Here is a 20742-nt window from a genome sequence, read left to right on the forward strand (position 1 = left end):
GGCTGCGCACATGTTGCACCGCCTTCGCAGGGACGCCCCGGTGATCCAGATGCGTGAAAGGGAGGACATCAGGATCACCTTGATGCTGGACCCGCATCTGAAGGAGAAGCTGAGAGAGTTCATAATGCCATCCACCACTGAGCAACGCACAAGGGAGCTGCAGGAGGCCCTTGTGCACAGACTGCAGGAAGCATTCCCCCAGCCTTCCACCCCCACTGTAATTGCTCTGCCAACCCAGCAACAGGTGCCTGACGCCGCCACCAGCAGCACAACCACCAGCAGCAGCATCCGGCACCCCGGAGACCTGCTGAGCTTAAGCAAGAGCCTGCATGCAGTGCAGCAGCCCAGAGCAGAAGTGCCAGACACAGCATCCTTCTCCAACCAGCACCAGCAGCGACTGACCAGCACGGTTTGTGACTACATGGGGTCATTCAGCGGGCTTAATGATACCGACAGCCCCGTGGACCCCTTGGAGTACTAGGTCAAGAGACTGGACATCTGGAGGGAGCTTGCCCAGTACGCCCTGGAAGTCCTGTCCTGCCCCCCTTCCAGTGTCCTCTCTGAGATATGTTTCAGTGCAGCCAGTGGCGTGGTCACGAGAAGCGCTCTCGTCTGTCCAATCACTCTGTGGACAAACTCGTCTTCCTCAAAATTAACCAGACTTGGGTGGAAGGTGAGTTCTTGGACCCTGCTGTCGACCACAGTGGGACATGAAGTGGCCGCCTGGGAATTTTTATAATGCCTGCCTTTCCTACACAAGTTACAACCTACTCTTAATTGGCCTGGTTCATTTAATTTTTTGCTGTGCTACCACCAGCGAGGTACCATAGTCTTTTGTGTGCTGCACTGACTGCTTATTAGTCCTCCTGCTTCCGCTGAGTTTCACTACTAAAGTCTGTGTCCCCACCGCCAGGGTCCACAGATGCAGATAATCTTTGGGCAGCATTATCATACTGTGGTACCACCAGTGAGGTGCCATAGTCTTCTGTGCTGTCGCTGACTGTTTGCTGCCATGTTATTGTAAAGACCTCTCTAGGTGGTTTTGTGGCTTCGTCCACTAATCCTTCTCCAGTGGTACCACTGCCAGGTGCCAGTTTGCTAGGGACTCTGTGATTGCTTAACCACTTCCCGACCGCCTAACGCACAGGGGCGGCCGGGAAGTGGAGCCCTGAAGGACCGGCTCACCCACAGAGGCGGCGGTCCTTCTAAGGGCATGGGCGGAGCGATCGCGTCATCCTTGACGCGATCCTCCGCCGGCGCCTGTCACCGCTCGCCCGCCGCAACATCCCGCCGGATATACGGAAGCGCCGGCGGGATGTTAACCCCGCGATCGCCGCATACAAAGTGTATAATACACTTTGTAATGTTTACAAAGTGTATTATACAGGCTGCCTCCTGCCCTGGTGGTCCCAGTGTCCGAGGGACCACCAGGGCAGGCTGCAGCCACCCTAGTCTGCACCCAAGCACACTGATTTCTCCCCCCCCTGCCCCAGATCGCCCACAGCACCCCTCAGACCCCCCCCTGCCCACCCCCCAGACCCCTGTTTGCACCCAATCACCCCCCTAATCACCCATCAATCACTCCCTGTCACTATCTGTCAACGCTATTTTTTTTTATCTCCCCCCCTGCCCACTGCCCCCTCCTGATCACCCCCACCCCTCAGATTCTCCCCAGACCCCCCCCCCCAGACCCCCCCCCCCCCTGTGTACTGTATGCATCTATCCCCCCTGATCACCTGTCAATCACCTGTCAATCACCCATCAATCACCCCCTGTCACTGCCACCCATCAATCAGCCCCTAACCTGCCCCTTGCGGGCAATCTGATCACCCACCCACACCAATAGATCGCCCGCAGATCCGACATCAGATCACCACCCAAACGCAGTGTTTACATCTATTCTCTCCTCTAAACACCCACTAATTACCCATCAATCACCCATCAATCACCCCCTATCACCACCTGTCACTGTTACCCATCAGATCAGACCCTAATCTGCCCCTTGCGGGCACCCAATCACCCGCCTACACGCTCAGATTGCCCTCAGACCCCCCCTTATCAATTCGCTAGTGCAATATTTACATCTGTTCTTCCCTGTAATAACCCACTGATCACCTGTCAATCACCCATCAATCCCCCCCTGTCACTGCCACCCATCAATCACCCCCTGTCACTGCCACCCATCAATCAGCCCCTAACCTGCCCCTTGCGGGCAATCTGATCACCCACCCACACCAATAGATCGCCCGCAGATCCGACATCAGATCACCACCCAAACACAGTGTTTACATCTATTCTCTCCTCTAAACACCCACTAATTACCCATCAATCACCCATCAATCACCCCCTATCACCACCTGTCACTGTTACCCATCAGATCAGACCCTAATCTGCCCCTTGCGGGCACCCAATCACCCGCCTACACGCTCAGATTGCCCTCAGACCCCCCCTTATCAATTCGCCAGTGCATTAGTTACATCTGTTCTTCCCTGTAATAACCCACTTATCACCTGTCAATCACCTGTCAATCACCCATCAATCACCCCGTCACTGCCACCCATCAATCACCCCCTGTCACTGCCACCCATCAATCAGCCCCTAACCTGCCCCTTGCGGGCAATCTGATCACCCACCCACACCAATAGTTTGCCCGCAGATCCGACGTCAGATCACCTCCCAAGGGCAGTGTTTATATCTGTTCTCTACCCTAAACACCCACTAATTACCCATCAATCACCCCCTGTCACTGCTACCTATCAGATTAGACCCCTATCTGCCCCTAGGGCACTCAATCACCCGCCCACATCCTCAGAATGCCCTCAGGCCCCAGCCCTGATCACCTCGCCAGTGCATTGCTTGCATCTATTCCCCCCTCTAATCCCACCTTGAGACACCCATCAATCACCTCCTGTCACCCCCTAGCACACCTACCCATCAGATCAGGCCCTAATTTGCCCCGTGTAGGCTCCTGATCACTCGGCCAAACCCTCAGATCCCCCTCAGACCCCCTTCCGATCACCTCCCCAGTGCATTGATTGCATCTATTTTCCCCTCTAACCACCCCCTGAGACACCCATCAATCACCTCCTGTCACCCCCCTAGCACTCCTATCCATCAGATCAGGCCCAATACAACCTGTCATCTAAAAGGCTACCCTGCATATGACCGGTTCCACAAAATTCGCCCCCTCATAGACCACCTGTCATCAAAGTTTGCAGATGCTTATACCCCTGAACAGTCATTTTGAGACATTTGGTTTCCAGACTACTCACGGTTTTGGGCCCGTAAAATGCCAGGGCGGTATAGGAACCCCAGAAACGGACCCCATTTTAGAAAAAAGACACCCCAATGTATTATGTTAGGTGTATGACGAGTTCATAGAAGATTTTATTTTTTGTCAAAAGTTAGCGGAAATTGATTTTTGGTTTTTTTTCACAAAGTGTCATTTTTCACTAACTTGTGACAAAAAATAAAATCTTCTATGAACTCGCCATACACCTAACGGAATACCTTGGGGTGTCTTCTTTCTAAAATGGGGTCACTTGTGGGGTTCCTATACTGCCCTGGCATTTTAGGGGCCCTAAACCGTGAGGAGTAGTCTAGAAAACAAATGCCTCAAAATGACCTGTGATTAGGACGTTGGGCCCCTTAGCGCACCTAGGCTGCAAAAAAGTGTCACACATGTGGTATCGCCGTACTCAGGAGAAGTAGTATAATGTGTTTTGGGGTGTATTTTTACACATACCCATGCTGGGTGGGAGAAATCTCTCTGTAAATGGACAATTGTGTGTAAAAAAAATCAAACAATTGTCATTTACAGAGGTATTTCTCCCACCCAGCATGGGTATGTGTAAAAATACACCCCAAAACACATTATACTACATCTCCCGAGTACGGCGATACCACATGATTGGCACTTTTTTGCAGCCTAACTGCGCTAAGGGGCCCAAAGTCCAATGAGTACCTTTAGGATTTCACAAGTCATTTTTGTTTCAAGACTACTCCTCACGGTTTAGGGCCCCTAAAATGCCAGGGCAGTATATTAACCCCACAAATGACCCCATTCTAGAAAGAAGACACCCAAACGTATTCCGTTAGGAGTATGGTGAGTTCATAGAAGATTTTATTTTTTGTCACAAGTTAGCGGAAAATGACACTTTGTGAAAACAAACAATTAAAATCAATTTCCGCTAACTTGTGACAAAAAAAATAAAAACTTCTATGAACTCACCATACTCCTAACAGAATACCTTGGGGTGTCTTCTTTCTAAAATGGGGTTATTAGTGGGGTTCCTATACTGCCCTGGCATTTTAGGGGCCCTAAACCGTGAGGAGTAGTCTTGAAACAAAAATGACCTGTGAAATCCTAAAGGTACTCATTGGACTTTGGGCCCCTTAGCGCAGTTAGGGTGCAAAAAAGTGCCACACATGTGGTATCGCCGTACTCGGGAGAAGTAGTACAATGTGTTTTGGGGTGTATTTTTACACATACCCATGCTGGGTGGGAGAAATACCGCTGTAAATGGACAATTGTGTGTAAAAAAATCAAAAGATTGTCATTTACAGAGGTGTTTCTCCCACCCAGCATGGGTATGTGTAAAAATACACCCCAAAACACATTGTGCTACTTCTCCCGAGTACGGCGATACCACATGCGTGGCACTTTTTTGCACCCTAACTGCGCTAAAGGGCCCAAAGTCCAATGAGTACCTTTAGGATTTTACTGGTCATTTTGAGAAATTTCGTTTCAAGACTACTCCTCACGGTTTAGGGCTGTAACGACCGGTGAAGCACAGAGGGGATCTGATTACCAGTGATCTGCAGAATCACTGGGAATACAGATGTATACCAGATTATACGTGATCTGCAGTATCACTGATAATCTGATATACTAGCTAACCTCTGTTCACCTGAGTAGAGTGTAGTGTTAGGTGCAACAATAACACTTAGAGGACTAGGCCTCAGTGCAGCAAGGAGTACTGCACAGATTCCTTCCGCAGACCTGAGCTCTCCAAGACGGGAGGAGTCAGACTGACAGTAGGAAGGACAGACTGAAAGTAACCTTCAGGAGGAAGGATCACTAACAGAGCGAGGAACCGCCTCTAACAGTAAGGTCGGTTCTCGAGGTCGGACAAGCCAGGTCGTACACACACGGACAGATAAAGTACAAGATCAGGAGGCAAAGGCGGAGTCAAAGTACAGGCAGGGTTCAGCAACGGGGTATCAGATATATCGGGGTACAAAATCAGGAGGCAGAAGCAGAGTCAAGGAACGAGCCGGGGTTCGGCAACAGAGTATCAGAAATATCGAGGTACAAGATCAGAGTTCAGGAGGATAGTCAAGGCAGGCAAAAGTCATAACAGATAATCACAATCAAACTAGTACTTTAGCTATCAACAGAATCTAGCTAAGTGTAGGATTACAGCTCCAGCTGGTCCCGGCACACTTGCGGATCTGACTACGGATCTGGGTGCTCCCACATATGTGATCGCACGCCAGACAAAGAGCAAGTGAACAACCAGCAGTATATATACTCTAGGACCTTTCCAGGACCTCCCTAATTGCTGGTCCAATGGGAGCAGTGGAATTTGTCAGCTGACCCAGCTGGTCAGCCGACTCCCTTCTAACTGCTATTTAAACTCTGCCTCTGTGCTCGCGCGCGTGTAAGTCTGAATCTTGGTGGACTATCAGTCCCAGCCACACCAGTACTGTCATGCAATGTATCTAGTGCGGGGGCCGCCTCTGATGCGGATTCCGCCGTTACCAATGCGGATTCCGCCGCACTGCCTATGCAGTGTTTTTTCCGCGTTGTGACGCCATGCTGGACGCGGAAACAGCCGCCTCACCTCGAGAGACGGCGGCCTTCCCGCGTTTCCTTACAGTACCCCCCCCCCCCCCGAGGAGTGGACTCCGGACAACTCCCACCAGGTTTCTCGGGGTGTAAGGCATGAAACTCCCTTTTTAATTCGTCTGCATGCATGCGCGTCCCCGGTACCCATTGCCTCTCCTCAATGCCGTACCCTTCCCAGTGCACGAGGTATTGTACCGAGTTTTGTACAGAGTGTGAATCTAGAATCTTCTCCACCTCATATTCATGTTGGGCATCTACCAAGACAGGAGGAGGAGGAGTGGGACCCACCTGGACTGCTGGCTTAAGAAGGGACACGTGGAAAGACCTCACCCCCCACATGCTAGAGGGAAGATCAACGGTGTAAGTAACATCATTGACTTTCCTGACAACCGGGAATGGACCCACAAACCTGGGACCAAGCTTATTCGAAGGTTGTCTTAGGGTCAAGTGACGTGTGGACACCCAGACCAAGTCTCCTGGTCGGAACTTCCACTCCAGCGACCGTCTTTTGTCAGCTTGACCCTTCTGACTCAAAAAGGCCTTCTCCAGGTTACTTCTAACCGTCCCCCAAAGGTCCTTCAATGAATTTTGCCAGGCCTCCAGGGCTGGGAAAGGAGTGGAGACTATAGGTAATGGGGAAAATTTGGGTGATCTCCCCGTCACCACCTGAAAAGGAGAGAATCCGGAGGACGAGTTTTTTAAATTATTCTGGGCAAATTCTGCGAAGGGCAGAAATCTGACCCAATCGTCCTGCGCCTCTGCCACATAACACCTTAAAAATTGCTCTAAAGACTGATTTATTCTCTCAGTCTGGCCGTTGGTCTGTGGGTGATAGCCCGATGAAAAAGACAGCTTTATGCCCATGAGGTGGCAAAAAGCTTTCCAAAACCGTGAGACGAATTGGACTCCCCTGTCTGAAACTATGTCTTCGGGAATGCCGTGTAAACGGAAGACATGAGTGATAAACAACTCGGCCAATTCCTGAGCCGAGGGGAGTCCTTTCAAAGGCACAAAGTGGGCCATCTTACTAAAGCGGTCGACTATCACCCAAATTACCGCCATACCTTCAGACCTGGGAAGCTCGCCCACAAAATCCATGGACAGGTGGGTCCACGGCTCATTCGGGGTGGGCAAAGGCTGCAACGTACCGACAGGTGCCAGCCGGGAGGGTTTACTCTTGGCACATATCAAACACTCTTTTACGTATTCCTTACAATCCGCTGCCAAGGAAGGCCACCAGGCGCATCTGGCTATCAGATCCTGTGTTCTGGATGCCCCAGGATGCCCTGCGTTCTTATGTGCATGGAACATCTCAAGAACCTGCAGGCGAAAAGGCAGAGGAACGAACAGGACCCCTGCGGGCTTCCCTTCCGGAATGTCTTGCTGAAAGGGAGTCAATGTCTCCCTCCAATCCTCCCAAGTTCCAGTGGCTGCCAGTATTAATTTCTGGGGAATAATGGTCTCTGGAATGGAGGGCTGTGCTGTCTCTGACTCAAAACATCTGGATAGAGCATCCGCCTTAACATTCTTGCTCCCTGGGGTGTACGTAATAATGAAACTAAACCTGGAGAAGAACAACGACCATCGAGCCTGGCGAGGGCTCAACCTCTTAGCCCCCTCGATGTACTCTAGGTTTTTGCGATCGGTGTAAACCGTGATGGTATGCTCAGCTCCCTCTAACCAGTGTCGCCATTCCTCGAAAGCCAATTTGATGGCCAAGAGCTCCCTGTTGCCAATATCGTAATTCCTCTCTGCAGGGGAGAACCTGCGAGAGAAATACGCACACGGGTGCATTCTACCCTGCAAGCCTGACCGCTGAGACAGCACAGCCCCCACCCCAACCTCCGAGGCATCCACCTCCACAATGAACGGGAAAGAGGCATCCACATGTCTGAGGATGGGTGCTGAACAGAATAGGCCCTTCAGGGTGGCAAAAGCATGTAAAGCCTCAGGAGACCAGTGAGTGGTATCTGCCCCCTTCTTAGTGAGGCAGGTAAGGGGAGCAATGACCGTGGAGTACCCCTTTATAAACCGTCTATAGTAGTTGGCGAAGCCAAGAAAGCGCTGAAGGGATTTCAACCCAACCGGCTGTGGCCACTCCAGAACAGCGGAGACCTTGGCAGGATCCATAGACAGGCCTGTGGTGGAAATTATGTACCCCAAGAACGCAACAGATGTTACTTCGAAGATGCACTTCTCAAGCTTTGCGTATAATGAGTTCTGCCTTAACTGATTCAACACAAACCTCACATGGTTTCTATGTTCAGTGAGGTTGTTGGAGAAGATAAGAATATCATCAAGATAAACTAGTACAAATTTCCCCAACACCTCCCGGAATACCTCGTTAATGAGTTCCTGAAAAACGGCCGGAGCATTACATAACCCGAAGGGCATCACCAGGTACTCATAATGCCCGTCTGGTGTATTAAAGGCCGTCTTCCACTCATCGCCCCTTCTTATACGTATCAGATTGTATGCGCCCCGCAAATCTAGCTTAGAAAAAATCTTAGCGTCAGTAACCTGAGTGAACAAATCATCTATCAGTGGCAACGGATAGCGATTCTTTATAGTAATCTTGTTGAGACCGCGATAATCGATGCAGGGTCGCAGGCCTCCGTCTTTCTTTTTGACAAAAAAGAACCCTGCTCCAGCAGGTGACCGGGACGGGCGAATGAAACCCTTGGCCAAATTTTCACGGATGTACTCCTGCATGGCCAATTTTTCGGGCTCTGATAGATTGTACAAGTGACCCCGGGGGGGAACACAACCTGAATGGAGATCAATGGGACAATCAAAAGGACGATGTGGGGGCAATTTATCAGCTGCCTTGGGACAGAACACGTCGGAAAATTCAGAATACTGATCTGGTACCCCTTCCACCTGAAATCTGGTTTGCCCCAAGGTCAACTTCCCCAAACACCGCTGAAAACAACGAGGTGACCAAGTGGTTAACTGACCCGTGGCCCAGTCTATTTGAGGTGAATGAAGTTGCAACCACGGCATGCCTAGGATAATAGTTGAGGTAGACATGTGCAGTACAAAAAACGATAATGGTTCCCCATGCAGTACCCCTATGGTGACCTTCACCTCCGGGGACTGTGACAGAGCACGATTCCGTTGTAGAGGGGAATCGTCTACTGCCGTGACCTGAATGGGGGGTGTCACAGGAGTGAGCGGAATACCCAACTCCTGAGCAAACTTAAAGTTCATAAAATTGGCCGCTGAGCCTGAGTCAATGAAAGCCTCAGTGGCCACAGATTTCTTCTCCCATGTAACTGTACAAGGGAGAAGCAATTTCTTTTCTTTAAGGGGTGCAAGTGGTGTGCCGAGGGTGTCACCCCCCCACTACTCCTAGGCAAATTCGTTTCCCGACTTGTTCGGGCAGTTGATCCGTCATTCTCCGCCTTCGCCCCACCTGGGTCAATTTCGAACAACCAAACTGCATTGGTTCAGGTGGAGGCAAGGCCGGAGGAGATGAGACAGACGGAGATGGCGTTACTAAGGGTGCAGCGGAGGGTGCCACATATGATGTTACCCTGGCACGGTGACTGCCCCGAATCTGCCTCTGATGGCGTAATCGACGGTCGACTCGAATGGCCGATGTGATGGCCTCATCGACTGTCCTGGGCTCGGGCAAGGTTAGCATTAAATCGGAGACCTCCTCCGACAACCCAGACAAGAAGTAATCCATGAGGGCAAAATTATCAAATCTGGCCGTGACTGACCATCTGCGAAATTCTGCCGCGTAATCCTCGACTGAACCCCTGTCTTGCCGCAAAAGTTTGAGCTTCCGCTCAGAGGTTGCCGCAAGATCAGGGTCGTCGTAAATTACGGCCATGGCCTTAAAGAATTCCTCTACCGAGGTCAGAGCAGTATCGGTAGGAGGCAGGTTGTATGCCCATGACTGGGAGTCACCAGTCAGCAGAGTTTTAATAAAGGTGACCCGTTGGGTCTCAGTCCCCGAGGTTCGGGGTCTCAACTCGAAGTACGATAACACTCTACTCTTAAAATTCCGGAAGTCAGACTTGTGGCCGGAAAATTTATCTGGTACGGGCATACGTATGTCAGCACTAGGAGGGGATCGCACTGAATCAACTGACGTCTGGAGGGTTCGCACAGAGCCTGATAGGACATCAATCATAGTCTTGTGGCTACCCAGCACTTGGTTGATGTTTTCCACCGAAGTGGCAAGTGCGCCCAGACGGTCAGTGTGTGCGTCCATTTGCATTTTTTGGTCTGGCGTTCTGTAACGACCGGTGAAGCACAGAGAGGATCTGATTACCAGTGATCTGCAGAATCACTGGGAATACAGATGTATACCAGATTATACGTGATCTGCAGTATCACTGATAATCCGATATACTAGCTAACCTCTGTTCACCTGAGTAGAGTGTAGTGTTAGGTGCAACAATAACACTTAGAGGACTAGGCCTCAGTGCAGCAAGGAGTACTGCACAGATTCCTTCCGCAGACCTGAGCTCTCCAAGACGGGAGGAGTCAGACTGACAGTAGGAAGGACAGACTGAAAGTAACCTTCAGGAGGAAGGATCACTAACAGAGCGAGGAACCGCCTCTAACAGTAAGGTCGGTTCTCGAGGTCGGACAAGCCAGGTCGTACACACACGGACAGATAAAGTACAAGATCAGGAGGCAAAGGCGGAGTCAAAGTACAGGCAGGGTTCAGCAACGGGGTATCAGATATATCGGGGTACAAAATCAGGAGGCAGAAGCAGAGTCAAGGAACGAGCTGGGGTTCGGCAACAGAGCATCAGAAATATCGAGGTACAAGATCAGAGTTCAGGAGGATAGTCAAGGCAGGCAAAAGTCATAACAGATAATCACAATCAAACTAGTACTTTAGCTATCAACAGAATCTAGCTAAGTGTAGGATTACAGCTCCAGCTGGTCCCGGCACACTTGCGGATCTGACTACGGATCTGGGTGCTCCCACATATGTGATCGCACGCCAGACAAAGAGCAAGTGAACAACCAGCAGTATATATACTCTAGGACCTTTCCAGGACCTCCCTAATTGCTGGTCCAATGGGAGCAGTGGAATTTGTCAGCTGACCCAGCTGGTCAGCCGACTCCCTTCTAACTGCTATTTAAACTCTGCCTCTGTGCTCGCGCGCGTGTAAGTCTGAATCTTGGTGGACTATCAGTCCCAGCCACACCAGTACTGTCATGCAATGTATCTAGTGCGGGGGCCGCCTCTGATGCGGATTCCGCCGTTACCAATGCGGATTCCGTCACACTGCCTATGCGGCATGCGGCGTTTTTTCCGCGTTGTGACGCCATGCTGGACGCGGAAACAGCCGCCTCACCTCGAGAGACGGCGGCCTTCCCGCGTTTCCTTACAAGGGCCCCTAAAATGCCAGGGCAGTATAGGAACCCCAGAAATTACCCCATTTTAGAAAGAAGACACCCCAAGGTATTCCGTTAGTAGTATGGTGAGTTCATAGAAGATTTTATTTTTTGTCACAAGTTAGCGGAAATTGATTTTAATTGTGTTTTTTCACAAAGTGTCATTTTCCGCTAACTTGTGACAAAAAATAAAATCTTCTATGAACTCACCATACTCCTAACGGAATACCTTGGGGTGTCTTCTTTCTAAAATGGGGTCATTTGTGGGGTTCCTATACTGCCCTGGCATTTTAGGGGCCCTAAACCGTGAGAAGTAGTCTTGAAACGAAATTTCTCAAAATGACCTGTGAAATCCTAAAGGTACTCATTGGACTTTGGGCCCTTTAGCGCAGTTAGGGTGCAAAAAAGTGCCACACATGTGGTATCGCCGTTCTCAGGAGAAGTAGTATAATGTGTTTTGGGGTGTATTTTTACACATACCCATGCTGAGTGGGAGTAAGATCTCTGTAAATGGACAATTGTGTGTAAAAAAAATTAACAAATTGTCATTTACAGAGATATTTCTCCCACCCAGCATGGGTATGTGTAAAAATACACCCCAAAACACATTATACTACTTCTCCTGAGTACGGCAATACCACATGTGTGGCACTTTTTTGCAGCCTAACTGCGCTAAGGGGTCCAAAGTCCAATGAGCACCTTTAGGCTTTACAGGGGTGCTTACAATTTAGCACCCCCCAAAATGTCAGGACAGTAAACACACCCCATTTTGGAAAGTAGACCCTTCAAGGTATTCAGAGAGGGGCATGGTGAGTCCGTGGCAGATTTCATTTTTTTTTGTCGCAAGTTAGAAGAAATGGAAACTTTTTTTTTTTTTTCACAAAGTGTCATTTTCCGCTTACTTGTGACAAAAAATATCTTCTATGAACTCACTATGCCTCTCAGTGAATACTTTGGGATGTCTTCTTTCCAAAATGGGGTCATTTGGGGGGTATTTATACTATCCTGGAATTCTAGCCCCTCATGAAACATGACAGGGGGTCAGAAAAGTCATAGATGCTTGAAAATGGGAAAATTCACTTTTTGCACCATAGTTTGTAAACGCTATAACTTTTACCCAAACCAATAAATATACACTGAATGGTTTTTTTTTTTATCAAAAACATGTTTGTCCACATTTTTCGCGCTGCATGTATACAGAAATTTTACTTTATTTGAAAAATGTCAGCACAGAAAGTTAAATAAATCATTTTTTTGCCAAAATTCATGTCTTTTTTGCTGAATATAATAAAAAGTAAAAATCGCAGGAGCAATCAAATAGCACCAAAAGAAAGCTTTATTAGTGACAAGAAAAGGAGCCAAAATTCATTTAGGTGGTAGGTTGTATGAGCGAGCAATAAACCGTGAAAGCTGCAGTGGTCTGAATGGAAAAAAAGTGGCCGGTCCTTAACCTCCTGAGCGATAATCCCGAGCTGAGCTCGAGGTATGTCGCGCAGGAGGATTTCTCAGGCCCCGCTGGGCCGATTTGCATAATTTTTTTTTTGTTACACGCAGCTAGCACTTTGCTAGCTGCGTGTAACTTCCAATCGCCGCCGCTCGCCGCCGATCCGCCGCTACCCGCCGTTCCGCGCAGCCCCCCCCCCCTCCCCAACCCCTTGCGCAGCCTGGCCAATCAGTGCCAGGCAGCGCTGAGGGGTGGATCGGAACTCCCTATGACGTCACGACGTCCATGACGTCGGTGACGTCATCCCGCCCCGTCGCCATGGCGACCAGGGAAGCCCAGCAGGAAATCCCGTTCTGAACGGGATTTCCTGCTTACTCTGATCGCCGAAGGCGATCGGAGTGGGTGGGGGGATGCCGCTGCGCTGCGGCTATCATGTAGCGAGCCCTGGGCTCGCTACATGATTTAAAAAATAAAAAAAATTAAAAAATAGTGCTGCGCCACCTCTTGGGCGATATAATTGTATCGCCCAGAGGGTTAAGGGGTAGAAAGCCCTAGGTCCTCAAGTGGTTAAAGTGTATTTCCATGTTTGACAAGACTTACCACTATTATTAATAGCCACATTTAAAGTGATAATTTCTTTAAAATCACCCCATATATTTTGGTTCTGTAGGCCCATATATTTTGGTTCTGTGGAGAGAAGTCACAATATACATTTCAACAAACATCTGGACCCCCTTCTTATTAACGCCTCAACTAGCCCTATTACATGTGGGATTAGACATGATTCCCTCACCACATAGGCTGGAGATCTCCCAACTCTTGTGCGTAACGAGACACTTAATCGCATCTAGCTGGCTAGATCCTCATCCTCCACGATTTAAGCAAATACTTGCTCAGGCTACCATAAACCTAACTATGGAGAAAAAACTACGACATACTGCAAAGTGACCACTAATAAACATTGCTTACTGGTCACAAATCCACTGAACTCTTACCACTTATCAGCCTGACCAATATATGTATTCAATAGGCCCACCACCATATTCCAAGTAAGAGAAACTGAGTCAATCAAGAGAGACATGTATCTTGAGTATTTTACAGTAGTTTAAAACAGCAGTTCACTTTTAGTTTTAGTTGTATTGTGTTATCCATAATGCCTGTTTGATTGTATATATGTATACTGCCATGCCAACTGTCCTTTCTTAATAACTGTGCACCAATTGTACATCTATGCAATCGTGGCAATAAAAACTTAAATATTAAAAAAAAAATTCTTTAAAATCGATTTTTCTCAAAAACCTAAAGTTCTTTTTGATTTTTTTTTAAGTTGTAGCCCCTTCTCACCCTTCTAATCCATGCAATTTGGGGGATTGTAGCATGTACGGGGGCTTTGCTATTAACGTTAAAGTCTAATCCGGGATACCCACTGTGATCACGGATTTTACAGTTAATCACAGCGAAAATCCGAGTCGAATTTGGAAGTCTGCTTAGTATCCGGGTAGCAACCACGGCTTCTCCGGATTTTGATTCTGCCGTGGTCGGATTTACTCAAATCCGTGATCGGCAGTTTCCGAGCATCACTGCTGACCACTACGCGCTAGTCGCTAACTTACTAACTACCCTATAACGCTACTATGCTAATATACAACGCAATACACTGGCTAATCTACCTCACTGACACAGGGAAAAAAAGAACATAACAGACAGTAGGGGCTTGATTCACAAAGCGGTGCTAACCTACTTAGCACGTCTAAAGTCTTTAGACGCGCTAACCAAGGTGCTAAGTAGGTTAGCACCTGATTTCTCAATCAGATCGCGCGCTAACTTTGCGCGCGCAAAGTTTTACGCGCGCTAAGTCCCATAGGCTTTAATGGGCACTTCGCGCGAAGCTCCCTGCGCTCTGTGCAGTACGCGCTTAAAGTTTTATGCACATAAAGTTTTGCGCGCGTAAAGTTTTATGCGCGAAAAGCTTGTTTAGACGTGCTAAGGGGGTTTTCACAGGCGTGCTAACAGTTAGCACCGCTTTGTGAATCAAGCCCTAAGTCTCTTAAGTCGCTCACAGTCACAAGTAACAGCTGGAGTGACACACAAACTGGCCGGCTAGTAATAGTGAGTGACAGACGAGTGACACTAGTAATAATAACTAACTCGCTCACAAGTAACAGCTGGAGTGACACACAAACTGGCCGGCTAGTAATAGTGAGTGACAGACAAGTGACACTAGTAATAATAATATGTAGAAGCTTTCCAGAGGCGCCAATAGAATAAAAGTCACTTAAACGAGCTTAAAACCGATGGGACAGTGGTGGGCCTATCCCATCCATGCAGACAAAGGAAGGACTGTGGCATCAACAGTCAAACAACAATTTATTTATACTCCACAGTAAAAATAGGCAAAAGAGGCGCTCAGTGTGGTTTTGATGCTGTTAAGCTGTATGCTCCTTTTTGATTGGCCTGATGAAGCAGGATTGAGCCCGTGAAACGTGTTGCCTATTTTTACTGTGGAGTATAAATAAATTGTTGTTTGACTGTTGATGCCACAGTCCTTCCTTTGTTTGCTTTGTCCGCATGGATGGGATAGGTCCAACACTGCCCCATCGGTTTTAAGCTCGTTTAAGTGACTTTTATTCTATTGGCGCCTCTGGAAAGCTTCTACATATTGCTAAGTCCACCCTTGGTGGAGGGTTGTACCCATCTTTTTTCCATCTACAGAGAGCGACTTTTAATCCTGAGTGGGGTCAGGTTAATCTCCCCACCTGCCTTTACAGTGGTTGCCTAATGGTAACCCTGGTTTGTGAGTATTAAGTTGTTATATTACTCATTATTAATTATCATCTATTCAATATCACACTATTGGGCTCTTGGTGTCCCCCCTCCCTTTAACTAGCAATAATAACTCACTCACAAGTAACAGCTGGAGTGACAAACAAACTGGCCAGCTAGTAATAGTGAGTGACAGACAAGTGACACTAGAACTACACTAATATATATATATATATATATATATATATATATATATATATATATATATATATATACACATACATACATATACATATATATATATATATATATATATATATATATATATATAGCACACTGAGTCTGACACTGTACAGGATAAAACAAGTAATGTGTGACTATAATCCCTCATCTATCCCCCCCCCCCCACCTAGGCCTAGCAACTAAGCTAACTGAGCACACAATCCCTAATCTAAAGGTGGCCATACATCAGGTGACTTGGCAGCCGACCAACCACCCGATTTGATTATTATATTCGGAATCAGATGAGTTATTCAGCTGCTGCATCTGGTCCATCTCTAATCTGCATAAACTTTGCACCAACTTTGACTTCTCAGCACCTCACTGACCATCACTAATGATAATTGTTCCTCCCCTCAGAATTCTCTAACAGGAAGTGATGATTTTTCTCTATTTGCAGGGCGGAGTCCCGGCATCAGGAACCTCTCAGAGACCCGTCTCTCTGTATCCACAGACTGTACAACGGATGATGTCACTGGACAAGAGTCTCCTGCAGATATCCTGATTACCCCAAATAATCCCACAGACTCCCCTCACCTGTCTAACCCTGAGGGGCCTCATACCCAGCACAGCTCTCCCTCTGCTGGAGGGTCTCATTCCTGTTCCATGTGTGGGAAATGTTTTATGGGGAAATCACAGCTTGTCAATCATGAGAAAACTCACATGGGAAAGAATTCATGTGTTGAGTGTGGTAAATGTTTTATAAGAATATCACATCTTGTCCAACATGAGAGATCTCACACTGGTGAGAAGCCATATTCTTGTGCTGAGTGTGGGAAATGCTTTTCAATTAAATCAAACCTTGTCACACATGAGAGATCTCACACTGGTGAGAAGCCCTATTCATGTGTTGAGTGTGGGAAATGTTTTATAAGAATATCACATCTTGTCCAACATGAGAGATCTCACACTGGTGAGAAGCCATATTCTTGTGCTGAGTGTGGGAAATGTTTTTCAATTAAATCAAACCTTGTCACACATCAGAGATCTCACACTGGTGAGAAGCCATATTCATGTGCTGAGTGTGGGAAACGTTTTATACTGAAATCACTTCTTGCCACACATGAGAGAACTCACACTGGTGAAAAGCCATATTCATGTACCGAGTGTGGTAAACGTTTTGTACAGAAATCACATCTTGTCATGCATGAAAGATCTCACACTGGCGAGAAGCCATATTCATGTGCCGATTGTGGGAAGTGTTTTTTTCAGAAATCACACCTTGTCATACATGAGAGAACTCACACTGGTGAGAAGCCCTATTCATGTGCTGAGTGTGGGAAATGTTTTGTATAAAAGTCAGAACTTGTCATACATAAAAAAAATTCACACTGATGAGAAGCGCTATTCATGTTCTAAGTGTGGGAAATATTTTGTATGGAAATGCCAGCTTATCATGCATGAGAGAGCTCACACCGGAGAGAAGCCCTATTCATGTTCTGAGTTTGGGAAATGTTTTACGTGGCAATCAAGTCTTATCATACATAAGAAATACCAAACTGGAGAGAAGCCATATGCATGTGCTGAGTGTGGGAAATGTTTTGTAAATACATCAGTTCTTGCATATCATGAGAGATATCACATTGTTGAGAAGCCATATTCATGTGCTGAGTGTGGGAAATGTTTTATATGGAAATCACAGCTTGTCCGACATGAGATGCCATGCTGAAAAGAAGCCATATTTATGTGCTGAGTGTGGGAAATGTTTTGTATTTAAATCACAGCTTGTCTTACATGAGAGGTTCACACTGGAGAGAAGCCTTATCCATGTGCTGTGTGTGGGAAATGTTTTGGGCTGAAATCACATCTTGTCATTCATGAGAGATTTCACACTGGGGAGAAGCCTTATTCGTGTGCTGAGTGTGGGAAATGTTATGCACAGAAATCACAGCTTGTCATACATGAAAGAACTCACACTGGAGAGAAGCGCTATTCATGTGCAGAGTGTGGGAAATGTTTTGAATGTAAATCACTGCTTTCTGTACATCAGAAATCCCACTCTGGAGAGAAGCCATATTTATGTGGTGAGTGTGGGAAATGTTTCATGTTTAAATCACAGCTTCTCATACATGAGAGAACTGACACTCGTGAGAAGCCTTATTCATGTGCTGAGTGTGGGGAATGTTTTGTACAGAAATCTGAGCTAGTCAGACATAAGAGATCTCACACTGTAGAGAAGACCTATCCATGTGCTGAGTGTGGGAAATGTTTCATACAGTGATCAGAGCTCATTATACATGAGCTCTCACACTGGTGAGACGCCATATTTGTGTGCTGCATGTGGGAAATGTTGTAGGTGTAAATCACAGCTTCTCAAACTTTTGCGTTGTGTGTTTTATTCCTTGCTAAGTCTACATGGCAGCATATTTACCCAGAATCCCTTTCATGCTGCTCAGTGTATTGGTTTGTAAAGCATTGAACTCCCTGAACTGAAGTGACATGATGAGATAAACATAGATACATATAGTACTAAGCCTAGTTACAACTTGCCTGTGTACTCTTTATATTTATTCAATTGCAAAGGATAATTTACCGGCTGCTCTATCTATGTGTATGAGGCAGGATCTGCTGTCACATGCAGCCATGGCTCTCCTGAAAATAAAATAAAAGCTAAAACACTTTTATCTGGCTGAACAACCACTCTTGATAATAAAAGGTTCCTGTTGCAAACACCTGCCAATCCCATAATTCTATGTCACAGCTGCCATACAGGTCTCATCCACTACAGACTTCTGGAGGCAGATCCACTGTGAGCACAGCAAACATTTAAGATTGGTTAGTGTGACTATGATACAATCACTAAGATCATGCTGGAGATAATAAGGCAAGAGAAAACTTGCCACCACACAGTGAGAGAGTTATCTTATCTCTCCATTCCTTAACTTACCTCCTATGTAGTTAAGTTACCTCCTCTGTAGTTATTTTCACACACAGTTAATTAACAGCCTGTCTGTAACTCTGGAGTTATTTTAAGGATTGGAGAGTTAACTTAAAGACAGAAGAATTAACTTTAGGTTTGCCTGAGGTAAAATGTTTCCTGAATATGACATGCCTCATCACCATGGTAACAACTCTAGAAACGTTATTAAAGACTGGAGATAAGCTTAGTGAATTGAGGCCAATCTGTGGAGCAGCTGACAGGCTGTAAAATCGAAAAACAGAGCCGGTATCTGTTTGTACAGCGCTGCGATCTCTCTATACGGGGGACAGCTCTGTCACTGAACTGTCCCCAAGAGACACTCAAGAAGTGATCGCTCTCATAGGCTAATGCCCATGGGAGCCGATCACACTGATTGGCTCTGGAGGGGGATGGAGGGAGGGAATAAATTAAAAACAAAATAATAATAAAACCGACATTTTTATTAAAGAAAAGAATATTTAAATGAATTTTAAAAGAGGCAAGAAAAGGAGGCAAGATTCATTTGTGTGATAAGTTGTGTGGCTCTGCAGCGAGCTGTTAAAGCTGCAGTGCACTGAATTGTAAAAAATGGCCTGGTCACTGGGGGGAGGGGGGGGGGGGGGTAAGCCTGCGGTCCTTAAAGAGACACTGAAGCGAAAAAATGATGATATAATGAATTGGTTGTGTAGTACAGATAATTACTAGAAGATTAGCAGCAAAGAGAATATTCTCATATTTTAATTTTCAGGTATATGGGGCTTGATTCACAAAAGAGTGCTAACTGTTAGCACGGCCGTTTTCGCGCGAATTTTCGCATTGCGCGCTCGCGAATTTTCACGCGAATCGATATCGTTTTCGCGCGCGAACGCGAATTTTCATGCAAGATCAATATCGTTTTTGCGCGAAAATTCATGTTCGCGCGCAAAACTATATCGATTCGCGTGAAAATTCGCGATCGCGCGCAATGCGAAAATTCGCGCGAAAACGGCCGTGCTAACAGTTAGCACTCTTTTTTGTGAATCAAGCCCATAGTGTTTTTCATCCTATTGCATCATTCTCTAATATGTGCAGATTACACAACACTCAGCATTCTAAATGTTTTTACAGAGCAGGCTGTGAACTATTGACCTGTCCTCTGGCAGAGGAAAAGAAAATCTTTCACTTACAGCTCAGATAACAACCTTCAGAACTCAGAGATCCCTGCGACTTTGAAAGTCATAGAACTCAATGGCTTTTTTGCATAGATAACAACTGGAGTCTCTTAACTCTTCCTGTACTGGAAACAATATTAGACTTATAAAGTAATAAAGAACAGAGGCGCCAAATGAATAAAATCAGTTCTTAAAAAGTTTTAAAAATGCTTAGGAGGCAGTGGTGGACTTACCTCCTGCAAGCAGACACAACAAGCTGTGTATTCAAGATAAAGTAAATTTATTGGTACACTCCAGGGGGGTTATTCGCAATGCGTTTCACAGGCCTATACCTGCTTCATCAGGCAATAGAAAGTTGGAGTCCACAACTGGGGATAAGAGGCACACATTGGTGTATATTCGAACAAAATGCATACATACATAATTATCTATATAACACATATCAAATTAGTGCCTATGCATTAATGTGTGTTGTTGTAAGAAAGAAGTGGTAACAATTGATATGTGTTCATTTAGAAAAGTAAAATATGAAATTGGAAAAAGTGGGATAAGTGCAAGGAAAAGGGGGAGGGGGGGGGGGGGGGTTAAAGCGGGCTGAGGGATCTGGGGTATTGTGCAGGTTATTATAGGGAGTAAATAGGTGGTGTTGCGGCAGTATTAACAGTGGGATGAAGGAGGGTAGCATGGGACAAACGGACCTCTGATTATAAAGTGCAATGGTAACCAGATGATTGGGGAATCAAGGTCTTCAATAGGGTAAAAAGTAGTAGTTACTTACCAGCATATAGTCCAGGTAACACCTGGCGCCTCAGTACCAAGGGGTCCCCGAACTTCTGTTTAAATGATGACTAGTCACGCCCCCAGCCAATCAGGATCCTCCCACACCAGGAATTAAAGAGAAACTCCAACCAAGAGTTGAACTTTATCCCAATCAGTAGCTGATACCCCCTTTAACATGAGAAATATATTGCTTTTCACAAACAGACCATCA

The 20742-nt window shown here is 46.6% G+C and overlaps 1 protein-coding gene across 1 annotated transcript in view; it reads left to right on the forward strand.

Moving 5' to 3' along the window:
- Positions 1-20742, forward strand: part of LOC137537209 (uncharacterized) — a 240790-nt gene that overhangs the window by 116216 nt on the left and 103832 nt on the right. Inside the window, 3 exon segments of the mRNA XM_068259314.1 lie at positions 16102-16991; positions 17062-17342; positions 17610-17918. Coding sequence (XP_068115415.1) covers positions 16102-16991; positions 17062-17342; positions 17610-17918 — 1480 coding nt within the window.

Source organism: Hyperolius riggenbachi, chromosome 10 (assembly GCF_040937935.1).
Source record: "Hyperolius riggenbachi isolate aHypRig1 chromosome 10, aHypRig1.pri, whole genome shotgun sequence".
NCBI lineage: Eukaryota > Metazoa > Chordata > Amphibia > Anura > Hyperoliidae > Hyperolius > Hyperolius riggenbachi.